The 22,764-nt window shown below is 43.0% G+C and overlaps 1 protein-coding gene across 1 annotated transcript; it reads left to right on the top strand.

The window, feature by feature from the left end:
• Window positions 1–1,853: 1,853 nt before the first annotated feature.
• On the top strand, window positions 1,854–11,547 carry LOC306747182 (potassium channel subfamily K member 5-like; the record flags this gene model as incomplete). Its single annotated transcript, XM_079230202.1, has 5 exons — window positions 1,854–2,039; window positions 9,626–9,737; window positions 10,097–10,263; window positions 10,343–10,511; window positions 10,607–11,547. 5 exons carry the CDS (start codon window positions 1,854–1,856, stop codon window positions 11,545–11,547), a joined length of 1,575 nt encoding a protein of 524 aa, XP_079086328.1.
• Window positions 11,548–22,764: the final 11,217 nt, after the last annotated feature.

Genomic DNA, 22,764 nt, shown 5'->3' with positions numbered 1-22,764 from the left:
ATTGAATCTCTTTTACTAACCCTCTCTCTTTTCTTTGTTGTGACTAATATGTTGTGTTTTTACCCTAGCTAAGAAGTTCAAGTTTTCCTCTGGGTGTTGATACTACAGAGAATGAATGGCCGTTATGTAACAAGTTGCATGTGGCAGGACCTTGTTTAACATGACCTCCGGAACATCAGCAGATCTGAAACCAGCACATAGCCGAGTCAGCTGATTTAAAAGTGCATACTTTTACACAACTCCATGAGGGCCTTTTCGGCATGCTTTCTGTGCAGGAGTGAGATGATAAGACTGATGTGACTGAAGATGTATATGGAGCCAGCTTAGCTTAGCCAAAAGAATTGAAACGGGGGGTCAGAAGGCCTCTGTACGAAGGTTCCAGCCATAACGCCAGTGAATTGTCGTTTTAAACACTTTGGGTTTTTTTCAGAATAAACAAACACAATATAACTTAAACTTGATTTAGCCTTTATTTAACCAGGTTTGTCCCATTGAGATCTAACAGCTCTTTTACAAGGAAGACTTGGCCAAGAATAACAGCTAGAGATATATACTTTATTAATCCCCAAGGGGAAATTTCTTTAACGTTTGATATTTCTGTTTTGTTTTCCCTGCCGTGGGACCCAACAAGTCTTAACTATCCCAGCTATTGGTTGGTTAAAATAACAGGTTAGCACTTGCACTGCAACCTGCACAGATCTGTAAACGTACAACCTCCTATACAGTCTACCACAGTACTCCTGTGAACATAACTCTAGCTTTTATATAGTTCCACATGCATTTTGAAAATGAGTGATGACGGGCTGCTTGAGTTTATACTTGTGCATGTACTTGCAAGAGCATAAAACAAATCAAATAAAAAAAACAGCCTTGGGCAAGTAGCAATTCATGGAAGTGATCCTGATGCAATGTCTCGTTGTCTTGCATGCCGTGAATTCTCACACACTCGCAAACCTGCAATGTTGTATTAGACCACAAGTACATTGAGGTCTTGTGAAAACAAGGATTTTGGAAGTGCAAATCAACATGATTTTTCTTGTTCAAAACTGATATTAGTAGTTCAAGTCACAGTAGTTGAAAGCCACAAAAAATTATAGCTGTGCTCTATTGAATATGGAACTTGTATGAATTAATATCATCTTCTGAAGTTGCTTAAAAATCCAGACGCAAATGTAAAAAAAAAAAAAAAACTGTAATGGACAGAATTACTTTGTATTCTGATACAAGTTATAACTTAATTAGTATATTAGCTACTTAGTTTTGTAGTGTAATAGTCGCACTTTGGTTTGTCGCGAATTTCTAAAAGTGCATTGTAAAAAAAAAAAAAAAAAAGTCCTTCAAAGTTTGGTTGAGAGTCCTATGGAAGTTTGGAGCAGCGGGACACCTGCAGTCTCACCAAATAAAGGAACACGGGCCAGGCTGCAGAGTCTGTGACCCCCCCTCTCCTCTCCTCTCCTCGCTCTGTTTTCTGGGCGGATCTTCCTCTCTCCTCTACTCCCAGTTCACTACTTCAGCGGGCAGAACTTCTTCGGCTGCGCACGTGGAGAGAGAGAGAGAGAGAATACTACTGCGGTCCCGCTCGCGCTCAGCCCCCTCCGCTTTTTTTCATGACTACTTTCAACCCTGCTGCGTCTCGGGCCCAAATGCTGTCTGCCGCGGCGCGTTTCATGCACTTTTCAGAGCCCTCTCGCGGAAGGAGAAACATTTCGTGAGCCGTGCTGAGAATGAGTCCCGCATAACTCCGGGTATTGTTGTTATCTACCCCCTCCCTCTCTCTCTCTCTCTCTCTCTCTCTCTCTCTCTCTTCTCCCCCCCTGTCCCGCGCTCTCAGAGTTGAGTCCTTGTACATAAGTATGGTAGATAAAGGCCCCTTGTTGACCTCTGCCATTATTTTTTACCTGTCCATTGGGGCAGCAATTTTTCAAGTCCTGGAGGAGCCCAATTGGAAGCAGGCTGCAACGAATTATACTGCCCGGAAGGATACAATACTTAAGAACTATCCCTGTCTGACGAAAGATGATTTGGACAAAATATTAGAGGTATGGTTCTTCCACTGAACACTCTTGTTTTCTATTGACACTGTAAAAGACATCCTACTGTAAACCATTGTGTGAACCGCTGCAGGTGTAATTTCAGTGCCAAGGCAATTTGTCTATTCGGGTGAATGAAATGATGGTATCGCTGCACCTTTTTTGACTGGCTGACTCGTAAACTGCTGCGTAAGCTTTCGCCAGACACTGTCAAATCTCCTGAGAAATGACTTGTTCTAAGTCCATGGTTGTTCCTCCTTGTTGGGTCAACACAACCCCACACTTAAGAGTTCAAATACCATGACGCCAACAAGTCATACAGGCGATTAGCACTTAAAGTTCGAATTGCCACAGATTCCCTCATAAACGCTATCTTTGGCCAGGTTCCTCGTGATGGTGATTATTTTATCATCCGGTTGATTTGCTGTTGTAAACCTTGACAGACAGTCTGTCTGGAGCGGTGCCTGTGATACCAGGGCGTTGAGGGTCAATCTGTAACCCTCAGTACATGGTGTTCCATTGCTAGTAATTCTCATTAAAATGGCAGTTGCCCAACCGGTGGCAAAGCCGGTGCCATTGCCTCTATGGCTGCACCGTGGGTGAACACATGGCAAGTCAACACAGCCTGCGATCCCACGTGTGTTTGGCCCCATGACATGTTGTTTGTCCACTTTCATCCGTTATCAAGAGGCTTTTTTTTACAGCCTCGGTTCGGTCCGTTTGTGAGTGCGACGAGAAGCTGAGATCTTCAAAGTCCCTCAGCGAAGAAGAAGAAGAAGAAGTGTGCGCAAGAGAAGGCTTGATCCATGTGTCCAGTGGTGTATATGCAACACACCACCTCAGAGGGATCCTGTTCCCTGCATGAGTAACACCAGACGGTGGTTCATTTCTGTTTTTTTGTTTCCTTTTTTGAGGGGGTTTGCACTTTCAAGTATGACCAGAAACCTGTCTCAACCTGTTCCCCCTTCATGGGCCCACTTCAGTATTAGGGAGATTTACTATCCCCTCACCATCCCCCCATTCTGCTTCCTTCTGCTGTTCCTTTCTGTGTTTTGTAAGGGGGGGGGGTTCTGAAAGGGATATGCCGTGCCACCCCCACTCCCATCTCTGTTCCAACCAAAATCCAATGCAATGAATGCAATGGCCGAATCTGTCTCTTGATGTAGTCTGGGGAATATCTATAGTTAGATTTTTGATTTGTTTTGTTTTAGTAGTTGTTTGGGTAAAAGAAAGCTGTGGAGTCGTTTAAACTCTTTGTGAAACCAAAACTTGTCCTGCTCCTGCACGCTCTGTCAAGGACAAAGGGGTTCCACAGCACCTTCAAAAGATCAGATCAAATCACATCTTCCTACCACCCCCACCAGTCTGCATAGACACCTGTTGCAAAGGCTTTGGAGTAGGTATATTAAAACGGGTAAACATCCAATATATTGCTCTTGAGTTTCCTTCTATCAACTTTTATTTGTGTGAGCAGCAGAGATCCTCTGAGGTTTCCATTGTGGAAACTTAGCCCGGCGCGTCAACGATTAAAATATATAAGCTAGCTTAACGAGAGATGGCGACACTCTTGTAAAACTTAGTCTTCTGCTGTTTTATTAACAAGGAGTTTACTATTAACTACGGGACCCTTGAAGTGGTCACAGTTTACAGATTGGATTTTATGGCCCATCAATGCTGGCTGTTGAGGAGCTGTTGTAAAAGTTCAGCGAGGCTGCACACATTAGCTCCACTGCAAACAAGAAGTGAGCGCTCGGAGCGTCCCGGCTCGCAGCGGGAAGCCTGAGCAGTGTTTGCTGTGTGGCGTCGTCCAGAAGCACATGTGGACTCGGACGGCTCCAGATAACAATGGATGTGTAACAGTTAGCATGGAAATGGTTAATTCATGCTTAAAAAGTTGTGCTGCAAATTATTGATTGCTGCTTTGTCCAACCAACCGTCCAAAACTTAAAGATATTTAGTTGACTGCTGTTATGTATGACAGTGAATGAATGTTGTTGTTGTGGGGTTTTTTTAGGTTGGGGCTCATTTTGCCTGTACACATGACATCCCTGTCCCGGGACCTCACATCGGATCAGGAAAAACTCCGCCAATAAAGATAGTAAAAACCCTTTCACAGGGAAAAAAGGGGGAGAAACCTGAGGGAGAGCAACAGAGGAGGATCCCTCTCCCCGGATGGACAGAAGCAATAGATGACATGTGGCCAGAATGAATAACGTAACAGAGTTACAGCTCATTCAATGAATATGACAGAAGTTAATCATATAATGAGTAGTAGGCATGGTCCATGATCCAGATAGCCACGATCCATGAAGCAGAAGGAGGTAGAGAGGAGGGGCATCAGCAGGCAGGACTGGCTCCAGACAGCCATGATCCATGGAAACTTGAGGCGAGGAAGTACAGAGGCTCCCGGGGGAAAAAAGGAAAGTTAGTAATGTGCATTGAAGAGACAATAATTTATCCAGAAGGAGAGAAAGAAGAGGAGAAGAGGCCTTGGTACATGTGTCCCTGTGTTTAGCATTTTTGGAGTGAATAAAAGTCAATCGCTTCTCAAAATGGTTGCAGACTTCTTTTAATCAGCAAATCGTTGCGAGCGCTGACATAAAGCAAAATTAATTTGATATTTGAAGTAATAACATGAAATAAATACATTAAAATACAGTTCCCCTCTCCTTTATATGGAATTACAAGTTGAACACATACATAGCGAGGCATTGTATGAAGTTTGAAAACTTCAAAGGTTCCTTCTCTTAGTGCGGCTTTTGGTTTTGCAAACGGCCTTTTTGATTTAGCTTTTTTGCGTGATGGTCCCATCCGTTGTGCATGACTTGAAGATTGCGTGTAGCCCCGAATAATAATAATAATAATAATGAGTGTGCAAAACACTGCTCAGCACTCGGTTGTCACATGCGAAAGGGAAACTTGGCCCCCTCGTCCGACTGAAAAGGCACAATGAAGTAGCGCTCTGTTCGCGGGGAGAGTCATGTGCCCAGGGGCCGCTCGCTGGAAATAGCCAAGTCTTTCATCCCACTTTTGAAAAGTAAATAAAAAAAGAGTAACGTGAAGTCACGGAAGGTAGCAATGCATTTACATGTTATGGGTTTAGGTTGAGGCAATGCATTGACAAGACAGTGATGCCCTTTATTGCCTTGTATGCCTAATTTGATTTCAGGATATTGTCGGTACAATGTGAGAGTCAGCATACCAACACTGATCTGGAGTGTCGAAATTAACTTGTAATGTTTATAGGGCCGACAGAAATTCAAGAATGAATAAAAACGCCACATGTTGCGTTAATGAGGCAAGTTTTTCAACCTCACGCGGAATTAAAACAGCGGCTCACAAATCCGTTAATGGTGCAATATGCTCTGCTTCACAGATGGAAGAATCCTTTCACTGTTTTTACTGCTTTTATGTCTACCAAATAAAGGAAAAGCTGTAAAATGGACACAAGTTGTCTGTACTCTCTCTTAATCAGCTTCGGTTTCTCCGTAACGTTCATTTATGAAGATAAGACGGCATCCCACACTTTTTCGGTCCTCCCATCTCTCGATTGTGTTTTTTTGGTGCACACAACGAAATCTGAGTATTGTTTCTCAAACGCATTGTTTGCCAGCCATCTATCCGCTGTCTCGGAGATCAATGTGTAAAGACCTGGAGGAGCCTGAGTGACTGTGGCGTTTTGCAAGTCGGGTCAACGCTTGCTGCCCACTGTGGGAGCGCTGGGCTGCCAGCTGTCCTGATAACAGTTGGCGTTTGTCATTGTGGTGTTCACTGTAGCTCTGTTTATCAGAGTGGGCCGGTGACAGATGCCTGCATGCTTGGCAATGTTTTCAGATCCACAAAAGCAAAGGAATCCTTTCAGAGTGTGTCAGCATAAAGCACCACATTGTGAGTTTTCAAGTCAGCGTTTCGTATTGTATGCTCAATGAGTAAAGTATTATTGCTGTCAAATCAATCAATTGAATGTGATTTGCGCTATAACTTTTAGTGCAGATTGTGTGTTTTGGAAGCATTGGTAGCAGAGAATGTTTTGCTTTTTCCACTTATAATAATGTTTCTGTCAATCAACTAATTGTTTCCGGCTCCAATCATACATACGTATGGTCATGGTATTTTCACTGAGGTGTGTCTGTTCGTATGTTATGACAGCAGCGAGAAGTGTTCAATAAAAGTAAGGCGTTAACTTTTGTAAAAGCATGAGATCTTCTACCTCAACAAGGCCGTGAGTGAGTGAGTAAGTGAGTGAGTGAGTGAGACGTTAATCATTAATGGGGCAGGGTGTTGTTTTTGTGGTTTTATTATTCATTTATTGGTCATACACAAAATGCAGCTTTGATATTTAGATTAACACCAGTTGGAGAGATACAGCAGCAAAATTGCTGGATTATTTTATCCATTTTCTTTTCTTTTTTTGTGGCAGAAGACACACTGGTTATAGAGAAGCCTCTTCCATGATTCTACTTGGCTCTGCCAGGGTATCCATGTCCGTGTAGCCTGGTAGCTGGCATGTAGAGAAGCCAGTTTAACAACCTCTTCCTGAGCCTCTTCTGACACATTGTGTCTTGTATCTTTCTCCCCCGGTGCTGGTGTCTTTTGTCTCGTTCTCAGGGTTATTTGTGACCTGAAGTGACCACGAGTTGACCAGTAGATGTCCGTTTCAACCTTGTGCTCCGCCAAGCCTATTCCGGCATATTTGATCAGCCTTTACTGAGTGAGTGCTGTAGTCTCCCTCCTAGCTTCTGCACGGTTAGCAATGCATCATATTTAAAGAAGAACAGTTAACGCGTTCACCTCCAAAGTCTGCCTTTTTTTTTTAAAGGTTTAGTTCCTTGCAGTAGCTTGCACTCTGCCCTTGTTGTATTCCTGCGAGTCAGCGTTTTGTGCGTCTCAAACTTCAGCGTTCAGACTGTGAACATGTGTAAAGCCCCCTCATTAGGTCAGTATGAGGACAGTGCAAAGCCGAGCACACAGACCACAGACATGACTCACAGACATAACATTTCTCACTTTCTTTTTTTCTGTTTTCCACGCAGCAAAAAAAAAGTAGCTCAAAATGTCACCGTCTTAGTTAATGGTGATACAATGTCATATTGGCTGCACCAGAGGAGTGATTGAATGAATGGTTGCTTGTTTTAAGAGGATTTACCAAAAGTCTGTCATTTGAATTCTAAATTGACTTTCTTGTGGCGAGACTCGACTCATTACTTTCCATTAGTACAAGCCACAGTGCTGGGAACATAAAGTACATGTCCCTTTATCTTTTCTGTGGGGAGATGTGATGAGTGAACACGCGTGTTTTAGTAACCTGCTTTTGGTCTGACTCGCTCTCCGTTGGTCGGGATGCGCAGACAAAGAGTACTGATCTGATCCCAGTGTTTGATTAATACGCTGTATGCCTCACTGTGTGGGAGAGACTGGGCTTGTTCTTATTTGTGTAAGGCAACATCAGGCTTGACTTAAAGACTGTCAAAGAAAATGATCCTGAGACATCACATTTGACACATAATACGCAAGCTTGAAATACCTCCGAAACAGCTGGCACGTTTGTTGTTGGCTCCCTCAGCGATGCCGTCTCCTGGCGTGCTGATGATGCATAAGCATAGAACCCAATTGAATTGATCGGCCCCTTTGTCACTGATAAACCATCCAGCTGTTTGAGTCAGTATCCATATTGGATTGGTGCATCCTTACCTGACACCTTTGGTGTCTGTTAGTTTAGTTTTTGTTTTTTACTATTTGTACCAAAGAATTGTTGCAGGAACATTTTAATGTGACAATATACATTGACCAGATTACTATTGCGATAAACACGTCTCTCCTTTTTGTATATTAGATGCAGCCGATCGTGTTGACTGGTTCGTTAGGCCAACGGGGAAATGCAGCTGTGGGGTTTCAAAGGTTGCTGTAATCATCTTAAACCCAGTAAGATTAGGTCAATAATGAGGTTACCCGTGCATAAATACGTAACTAGTCATTACAGTGGATTCAGGAGGGTTGTCAAATGTGGAGGTGCGTAAGCAGGACCGCGTGTTGTTTTCCCTCTTTAATTTCTGGCCATGGTTGCAACACAAACTCGGTCATCACACCGCTACTGTCATTCTGAAGCACAACTGTGTTGTTATAGGAAGACAGAAGAATGGCCTTCCCTCGTGCTGATAATTACAGAGCAGAGCTGTCACAGACCTGTTATTATTAAAGAACCAAGAATCTTCCACTGATTAAGGGCTTATATGAATTTTGCCATCCCCTGCATAATTCCCACTATATTTCCCCCCATCAAGACAAGAAGAACTATGGGGGGGCGGGATGCATTGTCCCACCACACAATTTTTTTTTTGCAAATACCCAACAGGGGGGGGAATCCGTTTCTGTTGTGGCTGTTCAGGCACACATCTGGTTGGGGATGATTGATGAAGCATTTTCTGTCTCCTTTGGATGTCAACACTGAAACTTCCTTGTAAGGAGTGATCTGATGTGTCCCATGCTCTAGTGGGTTAGAGACAAACTAAGCACAAAACCTTATTTTCCTGAAGAATTCTTTTGTATATATTCAGTGCAATTTGGGATTTTGAGAAAGATAAACAAACTTTATTAAGAGCAACCACTGAGGAATTAGTAAGTTTTTAAACAAAGCACCATCTTGGCATTAGGAAATAGCTGCTGAGGCCTTCCTGTGTTCCTACCAAACAAGCAGTGGTCGGCACCATTAAGCCCTCTTGGCGATGGGGATTCTCAAGGGTGCCTGATGTCGTTGCACCTCATCAATGCCACTGGCGACACTATCTACATATCACAGGAAGGATGTGGTGGAAAGAAATGGAGCTTGCACACAACAAACTTCCTGTCTCTTTAGCTTAAGCTTTGTTTATACTTGAGCGCGAGCATCTGCTGGCGTTGGGCGAGGGCCGAGCGCGTACGGAGCGTTTATACTCAATGAGCTGTGCGCTGCAATATTCTCTGAAACGCCAGAGGGCGTACCAACAAAATGAACTGTGAATAAGACAACGAGTGGAACTCATAGGTACGCCAATAACCTAAAGGTGTAACTGGCACAAAGCCATAAACCAACCTTCACAATGTCGAGGAAGAATTGTATTTATCTATACACACATATCTCTTATTCATTAAATACTTTAATGCCTTTAAATAATCTGTGTAAAGAAACACGTTAAGTATTACAAGCATTAATAGGAAACAAAGGTTGAATATCCTGTAAGCAATTTGATTTGCCTGGCTAAATATTTACTGAACTGAAGATTTTTGAGAGCTCCTGTTTAATAAAGAAGAAGCAAATTGGCCTTCTTTATAATATCCCCAGATATGTAAATTGTACTTTTAGTTTAATGAACCATTTATCACAGTCACGTGATCATGCAAGCCAAGTTCCAAAAGATCAGAGGTGCACGACCAAGCGCCGTGACCACTTGCACCCCACACCGGCCGTGATTACAGCGAGTATAAACTACGCTTTAGTCAGATGGGACCCTTGTGTCTTATAATTGCCAGTTGGTGGCACCCAATTTATTTGGCCTCCACTAAATTATCTTTAGTTGGAATCAATCTCATACTCCGATGTGTTTCTTTTGTGTCCTCAGGTGGTGTCTGATGCTGCAGGCCAAGGGGTCACTATAACTGGCAGCAAGACCTTCAATAACTGGAACTGGCCAAATGCTGTCATCTTTGCCGCCACTGTTATCACCACTATCGGTAAGTACTTTCTGTATGTTCAACAGTGAGGAATCTAGTTGGGATGGGAGAAAAGAGGCAGCTCTTTAAGTTGTTTTGTCAAAACTTACTTGAATGTTTCAGAGAATGAGACGAAAGTGATGTCTTACATTGTTCCATTGGGACGAAGGCTATTGCAGACAACTGTTAGATGTTTTGCCAAAGTGTGTATGAAACAAAGGTGCGGGACACAGAGGAGATGGACTTAATGGATTAAGACAACCTGTATTGGTGGCATGTTTTTTGCTATTTCCATCTCCCCCTATAAAGCCACTCTAAAGTAACTTAAGTAGTTGGTTTAAACATCCCAACCCTAATCACTTTGCTTTCGCTTTCTGAAGGATATGGGAACATTGCCCCCAAAACGCCCAAAGGCCGTGTATTTTGCATCTTCTACGGCCTGTTCGGTGTGCCTTTGTGTCTTTCCTGGATCAGTGAGCTGGGAAAGTTCTTCGGTGGCAGAGCCAAGCACCTGGGCCAGTATCTAACCAAGAAAGGATTTTCACTGGTAAGTTGATAAGAGCTTTTCCTTGTGTGGTATCACAAAACCTGCACCTGAAGTAATGATTTCTTTTTTCTTTTTTCAGAGGAAGGCACAATTTACCTGCACGGCTATATTTCTTCTCTGGGGTGTGCTGGTGCATTTAGTCCTTCCACCTTTTGTATTTATGTCCCAAGAGGGTTGGTCATATGTTGAAGGCTTGTACTTCTCATTTGTCACCTTGACCACGATTGGCTTTGGGGACTTGGTTGCAGGTAAGCTGAGAAATAAATTCTGGGTATTAAACCGATTAAACCAGGCCGTAACTTTGGATTCAAATGACAGTGGACTATTTTGTTTGTCTTTGCAGGTGTGGAACCAAATACAGAATACCCAACTCTGTACCGTTACTTTGTGGAAGTGTGGATTTATCTGGGGTTGGCCTGGCTTTCTTTGTTCTTCAACTGGAAAGTGCGGATGGTGATTGAGGCCCACAAGGCACTGAAGAAGCGCCGCAAGCTGCGCAAGCTATCTCTCGATGAGCTCCGGCACTACAAAGAGTCTCACAAGGCTGCCCTCCGTCTGCCACCATCTCCTAATGACGTCAACATCTTCAGCTTCCTGTCCAAGAAGCAGGAAGGCTACAATGACTTGATTAAACAGATTGGCACTAAAAAAGATGGCAGGAACAACGGCGGCAACGCCAACACCAACACCATAAATAAATCCAAAGATATTGGTCGTTCCAAGAGCTGCAATGATTCTCCCATGTTCAACGGACACACCATACTTAGTCTGGATCGATCGCCGCGACAAAAAAGGCGCTATAGTTTCAGTGACCGAGTCACTGTTGCTTTTTCAAAGTCCAAGAACTACCTCCTGGGCTCAGACAACGGTTTGCTGCTAACAGAGGACCACGTAGAAGGTGACTTAGAACTCGACCAAGGCCAAATGTTTGAGAACCAGCTGGACAAGGACGTACATCTGGAGGACGGAGGGGTGGGAGATTGTGGAGCAGGTGGTCGAAGGACGTGGGACTCAAAGGAGTACCATCCCCTCACATTCCAAAATGCAAACATTACTTTTATAGACGAGGAGAACTTTCTCAGCAATAACTTGGAGGAGGAGGATGATGACTCGAAAGCAAAACTATCCATTACTACATGTGATGAAAACATTGAACTATGCTCCAAGGAGGAGCATAGTTCTGAATCTGAAGGGTCTGTGTTCACTAGTGACTGTTCAGAACACAGCCACTCCTATGAGAAACTTGTGGAGGAATATGCAAAGGAGGAAAATACTGAATCTTGAGATATCACAAAGCCTTGAGCTGCCTAAAGTCAACAGGTCTTCCTGATCTCGTGTTGTTGACTTGGCTGGCATTGAAGTATTCTAATGTGAAGTGTTTGAATGGATATCAGAAGTCCCATTGCACGTTTGGGCATCTGATAATGACTGCAAAGCCGAGATCAAATTTCTATGAAATGTTCTGCTCATAGCTGAGAACTGGAAATCCCCATCATATTGACTGTCCCTATAAATCCTTGAACAATCTTCTCTGAATATGGATGGCAGAGTGTGACATCTAACCCATGAGTATTTAACATCTACTCTATTTATGGCTCTTTATGTCGTTTGAGAAACTAAATGCCACACATTTATTGTAATGTCCAGATAATAACTATTTACCATGAGTGCTTTTTGTTCTACTCACAGGCTGATAAGAATTTGTATGTGGAAATGTAGATTCCCCATAGTTTCTTCTATGCATATTCACCATATTGGTGTTTTTGTAATATTTATTCAAATGAAGGACATAGTAGCTTTTATTCAATGCCTGCGTGGGTTTATATGTCTCCCATTGCACAATTCCACCAAATGAGGACAGTTCAAAGTCTGTTTCAGTGCAGACTTTCTTTTTCAAACCTGAGCCAAACATTTGTCCTGACAGAAAATGAAGGGGGTTAAGGGCCATTTCTCCTCTTTTTCTTTTCTTTGATATGTCACTTGTTTCTGTTGTGAAGTCCTTGCTGACTTGTTGTGTCTTAATATGTATGTTTATTTTGACTGTGAGCAATAGAAATGTGACTGCACTAGAGGTTAACAGTGACGCATAGCGACGTCTGGGTGTCTAGAACCAACTGAATAAACTTGGAAAGGAAAATCATTAATTTTATGAGCAGAGAAGTATTTATAGCAAATCTGAATATCCTGCCAGAGAAACTCTAAACTATGATTTGTTCGCCTTTTTTTGTTCCAAACCTTTTTGACTGCTGTAAAAAAAAAAAATAAAAAAAAATCAGCTTTGGAAATGATCCTCCCATTGTGACATAATGCATAGCCTTCTTGCATATTAACCTCAAATTGCTTCAGGGAACAGAACCTTTGTATTGTTGCTTTGCTGTTGACGTGTCAAGTGTCGATCTGTGTCTTCTGTGCTATCCACCATGGCATTGCATAATGGAAACGGCAACAATATTCCCCAATTGTTTTTCCCTTTTCGCTTCATTCTATTTGTCCTGTAAATACAGTCTGAAAGCCCTTTGGCAGCCGCTCTGGACGGGCCATGGCCTTGCCGCTCATGTTTGTCTTTGGGGACTCGCACTTATGACGAGGTTAAGCCAAGGTCAACTTGTGACCGATCAATGCTCTCTTGACGTATGTTGAAGTCACGAGACGCGAAGCCAGCAGTATTGGTGCTCTCAATTACTATATTGTGTTCCACGTGTACACAACACCGTGAGGCAGGGATACACAATGTAACATCTGTTGAATGTACTTGTAATCTTCTCAGTGAGTCATTATACTTTCCCACTGGGTGTTTTTAAACCCCTCCCCCTCGTATTTCATTACAAGGCCGTCACTTACATCTATGTGAGGATTCCTCTGTCTTTCTCTCATTTTCACTGGTTTTCCTTGATTCCCTGGTTCAGTGTTGTGATACAGTACAATACATTGTTATATGGTACTTTTATGGACTAAATTTCAAGGCTGTCTCCAGATTATTAACTAAGAACAGGTTCGGTTGGTTTAACCCATTGCCCCAAGCTTTTCTCTTAATGTTGCTCCAGTGTGTGCATAACTCCAGTACAGTTGTGTTTCTTTGTGTTTTGTTCTTGTTTTCTTTTTTAAATGATTAAATTATTCATGTTTGAAAAACTTTGCATGTGAATTCCAAACAAAACTGTATATTTCATGTAAATAAACATTTAATAAAACCTGAGTGTTTTTGTGGTGCTTACGTTATATTATAGTGGCACTCTAGTGATTTTTAACATGGAAGTTCCCGTTAAAGCCTTGACAGCTGCAGACTTGCACGCGGACTGCAGGCGTACATAAACAGACGTGCTTTTATACAGAGGGCGTTGTCTGCATACACAGGCACGTTCCACACATGTGCAATAGCAAAATCTGATGCTGAATTCCTCTCAGGTATGGGGAAGGACACTACTTAGTTGTGGAAAGTATAGGATCCAGTGTTTTCAGGATATCTGCATCTAATTTGGCATTCATTTGTTTTATGAAAGAGTAGCCCTTGAACACAGTTAACATTTTGACGTGTTGTTTTACATCTAAGTAGTTCATTTGGGGGAGGTAGCTGATGAAACTGAATTAAAGGGGACATATACGCTCATTCTCAGGTTCATACTTGGACTGTATTCCGAGCGACCTACCTGAAGACCCCTCTGTACACGCCTTGCAAGACCGATGACCTGTGGTGACGTACGTGAGGCCCTGCCTTTAGAAGTCCATCACCACGGTTATCCCTCAGGTCTTTCGCTCTTCACCTCACGAGTACCCCTCTGCTGAGTTGGGCTAGTTGGCTGCAGCAACGGTTCCTGTTGGTGTTAGCCTCTGGTGGCTACCTGCAGGAGTTTGCTGTCATAAGCCTTGTGTCTCGTGGTGAGCGCCGGGCATAAACGGGGGAGGAAGAAGTCATCTGTTCGCCCCTGTCCCCAGGGGTGCGGCACAAAGCATGGCCCGTCTGTCTGGGGCTCGTCCATGTTGACGGAGCCTGAGCCCCGTGCGCTCTGCCGCTAGCTCTGGCGCTCAACCTTGGAGAGGAGTTTGTAGAAAGAGCGCGGGGAAAGACCATTGTACTCCAAGATCCAGCTTTTTATGGAGCTTTTATGGTTGAAGTCCTCATTGGTGACTGGGTGGACCACGGGGTACCCTTCCCCTTCTGTACCTGTGTGGCTGAGCAGCTGGAGGTAGAGTGGCCCTCTCCTCCACTGGCTCAGAAGTTGTGGGTTTGCAAGGTGCCCATGTTCCCAGATTTTGTCTCCGTGTTGAGCTTTGGAGGGGAACAATGGTTGATCCTGCAGTTATTTTGTTAATCTAAAGAAAAGGTGGGGACTGCGTCCTACTCTGGAATTGTGAAGTGTTAAACAAACCCCTCTGATCATACAAGTTACAAATGCTCGCAGTCACAAAGCTACTGCGCGCAATTCGCTCGAGGGCTTGGTTCACAACTATTGATCTCACAGAGGAGCAAAAATGCGGATCCCATTTGTCATCCCATTTGTCATTTCAGCACTGTGTCTGTGAGCAATTCACGACCACGCGACTGGGGGGGGGCGGCGCTGGCTCCCACGAGCAGGGACGATTCAGCTGTGAGTTTTCTCATCAAGTACAGAAAGACACGCATATTGAGAAACGGGCGCTGTAAACATCTTAATGCTCATTGGCCAAGACACGTCGCATCTAAGATGTTCTATTACGGAGATGACACCAATTCGGCCAAAATCTGAATTTTTTTGTCGAAAAACGGGACGCTGATAGGCCAAGACTCGACGCATCACATTAAAGATCTTCTATTGTAAAGATGACTCACTCCAAAAAAAAAAAATGTTGTGCGGTCTGAAAAATGCATTGCGCGGCCACTTTGACTGGCGCGTGACATTTGCTAAAATGAAGCGGTCTAAACCATCTGGAGCATAGGGACGAAAACAAAAAAAGGAAGAAGAGGAAAAGAAAGTCAAGTATAGCGGTAAGTCTTCTCATCTCAGCCATTAAGATATCAAACAAAATCCATTTATTATTGTGCATCACCTAATATTGGACGTTTCATTGCTGTCACTTAGGCTAGCAACTGTTACTTTGCTAATTTGCTACGTAGGCTATTACTAGCAAATGTAACTTCACTGATAACCTACATGGATGTACATGTCAAAAGACCAGTATCTGGATAACGTATGCTAGTTATGAAAAGTACAGTTGCTGTCTACATTCATTATAAATGGCAAAAGTTCTGTTCTGTAGTGAATTCACAACTAGCAGGTGCATACGCACACAGTAACCATTTTGGGGATAGTGGTGGTGTTCACCCTTCTGTACAGTTCCTCCCCAGGAATATACTAAAATGTATATGTGTGTTTTGTTTTGTTTTTATTTTTTTATTTTTGTTTTAAATTGGCCAGATGCACTTAGGCAATTTCTTCAGAGGCCGGCACCTGCTGGAGAAAAGACGCCTGATTCGCCTCCATCTGAACTTTGTAAGTAGCCTACACTGTTGCTGGTTTTGTTATTATTATTATCAATTATTACTTTCAGAATCACATCACATTAATACTACTAATTGTAATCAGTAGCATTATTTAGCTTTGTAGCAGTGGTGGCAGTAATTGTAATTTATCTACTACAAGTTACATGGTCAGATAAAATGTTTTTGTACAATGCAACTATGTGGTAGGATGATAGAAATGACCAAATGCAATTGTGTAACGAACAGCATGGATGAACTCTGTTTAAATACAGCTGCAGGAGAAGGGACATCCAGTAGCACTCAAGGGGTCAGTAACACACAGGCCAGCAACACACAGCCTGCACCAGGTGAGTCTTTAATAGCATTTATTCAAGCCACATCCATACTTTAAAGTCCAATAGAAACATGTTGGCATGTATTACATACAATAGCTTGTTTTCTTAAAGAAGTTCAACCACATTCATGATCATTTCATTTATTATATTAAACACCGCTTTTCTGGCTATACAATTTGCTTGAATACAGGTGAAGGTGAAGGGACATCCAGGACCACATCAAGCACTCAGGGCACCAGTGACACTACACTGCCGCCTGCAGACACCTCACCCTCCGCAATTCCTGATATCCAGGGAGAACCTATAGATCCTGCTGCCTGGCCAGCCCTCTGTGATGCGGTAAGGACAGAGTTAGTTTGCAGAGGACCATACCAGACCAGTCCAGACTTTACATTTCCAAAAAGAGCTGATGGGAGAAGCTGCCACCACAACCACTTCTACAGGAAATTAGTAAATGGGGAGAAAATCAAGAGAAGCTGGCTTGTATATTCAAGGAAAAACAATACTCTGTATTGCTTCTGTTGCAAGCTCTTTTCACAGAAAAATTACCACCTCATTAGTAGTGGCCTAAATGACTGGAAGAATTGTAGTGAGGTCCTGAAAAGCCTCGAGCACAGTCCAGAGCATTCAGGGTCAGGGAGAAAGCCACTGATTCTATGATTAAAACTGAGGCACAGTCTTTGGCTGAAGAAGTCGGGTCATACCGCTTCTCAATTTGTAGCGTTGTGTGGTATGACATGCTGGCCAAAATTCATCATGTCAGCAAGGCATTGCAGTCAGTGTCTATGCAACTGGATGTGGCTCTGAATCTCCTGAGGACAACTGAAGCCTCTGGTCAGCTACAGAAGCATTGGGTTCGGCTCTGCTCAGGTATCTGCAAGAGATCTCTGTGAGGAGATGAATGTAGACACTGTCCTAAAGCAGAAGAGGCTGAGAAAAACCAAAAGACAGTTCTCTTATGAATCCCCTGATGAGCCAGAGGTAGATGCGCTAAAGAGATTGGAAATTTCCTTTTTCAATGTCATTGTTGATGTGTCAGTTACATCACTGCAAGAACGCTTCAAGCTCTTGGGTGATGTTGAGGACAAGTTTGGAGTGTTGGTGAACTTTCCTAATTTGCCAGAGGAAGAGCTCGCAAAGGAGTGCGAAACCTTCAGCAACACTCTGAGCCACGGTGACCATAAAGATGTTGAAGGGAGGGAACTGGCACTGGTTGAAGAATTTCCCTGTGTTGCCAAAAGCCGGCATGACGACAATGGAAATTCTGAATTACTTGAAGGAGAAGAAACTTGAAGAAGTTTTTCTAAATATGTGGGTGGCCCTAAGAATTGCTGTCACACTACCGGTGACAGTAGCTTCTGCTGAAAGAAGCTTCTCTAAATTAAAATGACTTAAGACCTACCTGAGGTCAACGATGAGTCAGGAACGCCTCAATGGGCTTGCACTGATGAGCATCAACCAAGATGTCTCAAGTAACATATCATTTGATGACACCATCAACGAATTTGCCACTAGGAAGTCCAGACGAGTCAAATTTTAATGCTAAATGTAAATAGCCAGCCCTCTGCCAATAGCTAACCCCCCACCCCTCTTCCTCTTTTCATTTGTTTGGTTGTTTGTTGTTTTGTTTATTCTACTATTTGTTTTGTATTTATAGTTTTATTTTACCAATGTAGTTTATTTTCCTCTGTCTGCCAGTGCTATCCTATGCATTGTGATTACCGTAATAGGCCACAGGGGTGGGTGGGAGGGGGAGGGACGTGGATGGGTGGGAGATGCTTGTTCACTGTCTGTTTGGAGGGGGGGTAAGAGAGGTGAAGTGGGGGGGAATTTGTGTGTAAGGGAAAAAAACCTGTCAAACCTTGTGTTTTGCACAATAAAAAAGAAAATGTTCTGAAACTATTCTGGTGTTTGTTGTCCATGCACCATTTATTGTTGAACTGCAATGTAGAATAGTGGAATTATAAGTGGGTGAAAAACTGCTATGCAATGTAAAGCAGTTAAGTTAATATATGTCTCTTCAGTGATGTATTGTGTGTGTCTGTGGGGGGCAAAACTCAATCTCGCTTAGGGCAACCAAAGGGCTAGAGCCGGCCCTGTGGGTAAGTGTTCATTTCCTGTCTCTCAGGCCACCTGAACCTGCGGGCGACCTCCTCTCCAAGGGGGCCCACTTTGGAGAGAATGGAGCTTGTGTGCGTTGGTGTTGCGTTCATATCGCTGTTAGCAGGTGCAAGTTGATCTCTTAATTTAGGTTAGGAGGGTTTCATGCAAAAATGTTTCTTTCTATTTCTTTCTTTATCCCTGTATGTCTGTTTCTTCAGGAGTTGTCTGGGCTACTTCCTGGAGAGAGGCCCGCAAAACGCCTATGTCATCCACTTTAAGAACGGGTAAGAGAGGGAAACAGGTGGTGCTGTATAGATACAGGAGGTCGGTATGGGAGGAAAGGGGAAATCAGTGTCTGTAGCGTAGTGTCTGATCCATAAAACAGATCATTTCAGGAAAAAACATATTTACCCACAGAATAGTTAATAATAATAGTAATATCATATTTTTGTTCTCACTTTGCAGTTATTGTGCTAAAAGGTTGATAAAAGCAGAAAAGGGAGAATGTAGACATTGCAGATGGTACCTATCCAAACAAAATTCTGGTATTGAGACATCGATCACACACAAAAAACAAGAATATTTGGATTATTTATGTTATCTTTTGTTCTGACCATAAATACCTTGAAGCTTCAATAAGGAACTCTAAATTTGTGTTGATTTTGGTGGTCTGTGTGGTTAAAAGCGGGAGTGATTTTCAACAGGCATAAGGAATACCTATAAACACTGAGCCAATCTTCTTGCCGATGGTCTTGTTTGCTTATCGAGGTCATATAGAGGCGTCCGTATCTAATACGGTTGGTTTCATAACCAGTTAAAAGTTCCCTGCAGTAAGTTGACAGCGTGCCAAATTGCCTAGCGCAGCATGAACTAGTTAAAACATATATTTAAACCAACATCTGGGCTCAGAGTCCTGACACATGAGTGTTGATGTTGAGGACGTCATCATGCAAAGAGTCAAACGCTGGGATCCAAACAAACATCTGCTCGCGATGCTGTTAAATATTCACCCGCTCACTGACACGTGCAGAAACTGGGAAATGTTTTGGACACAGTATGGAATATGCACTCTATCTCTCTATCTATTTTGAGATATCTTGTGTTCAAACACTGCAGACTCTGACGAGTGTCTTTCCTTCCTCCTTCAGTATTAAATATGTTTCCTTGTTGCACAGTCAAACCTGTATTACTCCATTTTGCTTACAATAATAGCCTTAGAGTAAATTCAAAATTGAATTGAGAGTGCAGGGCCGCCATGATAAAAACACCTGTAATCTACCTAGGAAGTTCTTCTGCAAAATTTGCATCGTGGATTCACTTTTCTTTTCTTTTTTATTAATCCAAGGGACACCTGGCATTGCTCATTATGCACACACACACACACACACACACACACACACATCAAGGTCACGCTGTCGAACCAGTGAGTCACTGCAAAGGGAGCAGAGAGCTGATATGCAAACACATAATAACGACGCTGAAAACCCAATAACGAGAAATAACATTCGACACAAACGGGGGGGGGGGATTTCTGCACATTTATCTGTGCCTGCTTACATGCGAGTATCGGTTAATGATTGGAATGCGACTGGATTTCAATAAGCATGGAGCCAATGGAGCCAAGCCGTTGACATATCCTGGTATGCCAACAAAAACATGAGATTAGCTCGTGCATAACAAGTTGTTGGCACAGGCTAAAACTGAACGTCAATGCCTGAATGGATTCGGCAGAATACCCCTCCCTGGTTCCACCAAAAGTGACGGAATTAAATCTATAAAACACTGACATTTAGGAAACTGTGAAATTAAACAAAAAGCGCATTGATATATTTCTTTTTTATAACTTTCTGACATTCGATGTTATTGCCTCCCAGTCTGATGGCGCAGTTTAAAAATCTGCAGTGGAACAATGTTTCATTGCATTTCCACCGTCAATGTTTCACTAGAATGGGTGGTGCGAGAGAACCTTTGCCCTTATAAATGTTAACTTAGCTGATGATGGTTACTGAACCCAACTAAGGAGAGGGCTCGCTGTGGAAAATGTGCTGAGCCGGGTGGAAACCAGAATGTCTCCTGTTACTGCGGGATTCCAGGCACAACATAAATCAACCCCCTTTCATGTCGTCACGTTCCTCACAAATTACGATGAATACTGAGGCCGTTGTTGTTTAATCATCCCAAAGTGAACGGGTGTGTGAGGGAGTCTGCGTGTTTATTACAGTCAGACGGTGATGAGGCGGCGAGAGGGATGAAAGAAAGGTCCTCCAACCGGTTATGGTGCAGATCACGGCCCTCGCCTTCACCTCTGAGCTACAATTGCAATAAATTCAATATTAAAATAGTTTTGTGAACTGATGTGATTGGATCAGGGCAGACACAGTAAGCTTTGTGAGCACAGTGCAGCATTTGGCGGCGAAAAATCCAGATGTTTCCCTCTGGAGTCAAAAAACAAAGCTAAAAGAGAGACTTCCGTAGTTATTGTAACCCAAACTACGATCTTCCCCTTCCTCTAATGAAGTCAGTTTGTTGCCTAAACTTAACCAAACGGTTTCCTGTGAAGACAGAGGTTTATTTTGAAAAGGTCGGATGCATGTGACGACGAGAAATGGACGTGTTGCTGAACATTCGCAGACCGATGCGCGAAAGAAATCGAAACACGCAAAGACACTTGACTGCACATGAAAGGTAATGCTGCTCTGCACCTTTCCCTCTGTAACTCCTGGATGTGCAAAGGAGCTTTTGTTTCCTCACAATTCTGCCATATCATGATGACACATCTCCGCTGACCAAGAAAAACAGTTGCAGGTTTAAATATTCAAAGCTAATTATTCTGCAATCAAAGTGAAATGTTTGACCTTTAACCTTTGGCACTGATAAACTGCTTCATCCCGACTATGTGGGTACCGATTAAATTGAAATTATTTTTTTTTCTTTTTTGCAATTCTGCATCTTGATGAGAAAGACGAAGAGTCTGGTGGCAGGTTAGAGTCGGAGCTCCAAAGATACCACGGCTGGAGTCAAACCGGCGACGTTGAGGTCGCGTCGCTTACGCAGTAACCACGGCTACCAAGGCCCTCTGACCCCGCCCACTTCTAACAAGTGAGCAGTGCGCAGACCAAATCAACTATTCCAATTGAAACAACCCAAACTATTTGCACCGTGGCAGCTGTTCATGTCGGACGACATAACTCAAAACACAAAAATAGGTTTCAGGGCCTCTAACTATGGCGTCTACACTGAGAAGCTGTGGCCAGAAAAATATCCTGCCCCTTTTGGGGCTACTTACTTCATAATTTGTACTAATTAAATTAGACCGTGGGCAACACAATATTCCTTTGAAAGTTTTAATGAACCACAAAATGCGTGAAATAGCATCTGGACTAACTGTGCAGCCATGAAAGTTGGTAAATTGCAGAAAAATAAAATCACGATACTGTGAACTTTAAAGCAAATTGTATAATACGCTCACACACGGGAGGTGCTAGAAAAGCACTACAGTGCGTGCCAGGCGTCACATTGCAGCTGTGGACGAGCGGGGCGGGCGAGGCTCGTCTCATCATCAAAAACACATCACCAAATGCAATTTGGGAGACGCCTCGGGGACGGTGAAAATTGGCATTTGGTTGTTGGACGGCACCCACAGGGCTGGTTCAGGGACAATGTTGCCTGTTAGTTTGCTCCCAAAAAAAAAAAAGGAGTTACAGTACATGAAATGCTTATCTCATGGCCGCCCGCGAATGCCCTCATGCTCTTCTTGCAATAACCTCAGGTGGGGGGGGGATCAGAGAGTCTCGTGTCTTGGGTTTCACAGCACATAAGCTTCAAACATTTCACTACGTCAGCAGTGACGTTCTGTCTGGTCGGGGGATTTCAGAGCGAGATTAGATGAGGACGAGAGATCAGGCGGCGGCTGCTCATCTGAGACAATATGCCTCCTTCTCTGTTTGCTGACTCCTTCTCTACTGATAGGAGCGGGAAACTTGCACCAAAACCACACTAAACGTTGAAAATCTTACAGTAAAACTTAGCAGAAATAAAGCAGCAACATATTGTTATTGAAGACCTCAGTGCTTCCACTGCAGACAAGTTCACAGAACAGACTTTATTTGTCATAAAAGAGTTACCACATGACTGTTTGATCTTTGGATTTATTTTACTGTCTCAACTGCCCCAGCACACATAATACATTCAACACATCTGGATATGCTGATTGCAATAGATATCAATAAAATAAACACATTTATGCAAGATGCATATTAAAGAAGTTGAAAAAGTAATACAATTTCCATGCAAGCTTTTCAGTTTCAAAGAATACCAATATGGAGTTTGGGGAAGTTGCCTTTCAGCCTTGATTTAATTTTCTGGTCCGCAGTAATGGAAATATAATATACCCTTCCCAGCAGTTAACTACCCACTATTTATATAAAATAGTAAGATAAATCTACAATGTTTACTTGAAAGAATGCAAAAGAACTAGGATTTTCACCAAAGGCCAAAGAGCCGAGCGGAAAATGAACCGTTGGTGCGATGAGCTGCTGACATTTTTGCACAGATATGTTGAATGGCATAACACAGCCAGCCACCACGTGCCAAAGCCAGCTTCCG

The sequence above is a fragment of the Taurulus bubalis genome, assembly GCF_910589615.1.
Source record: "Taurulus bubalis genome assembly, chromosome: 1".
In the NCBI taxonomy this organism is placed as follows: domain Eukaryota; kingdom Metazoa; phylum Chordata; class Actinopteri; order Perciformes; family Cottidae; genus Taurulus; species Taurulus bubalis.
The sequence above is the reverse complement of the archived record's forward strand: the minus strand, read 5'-3'. Positions and strand labels throughout refer to the sequence as shown.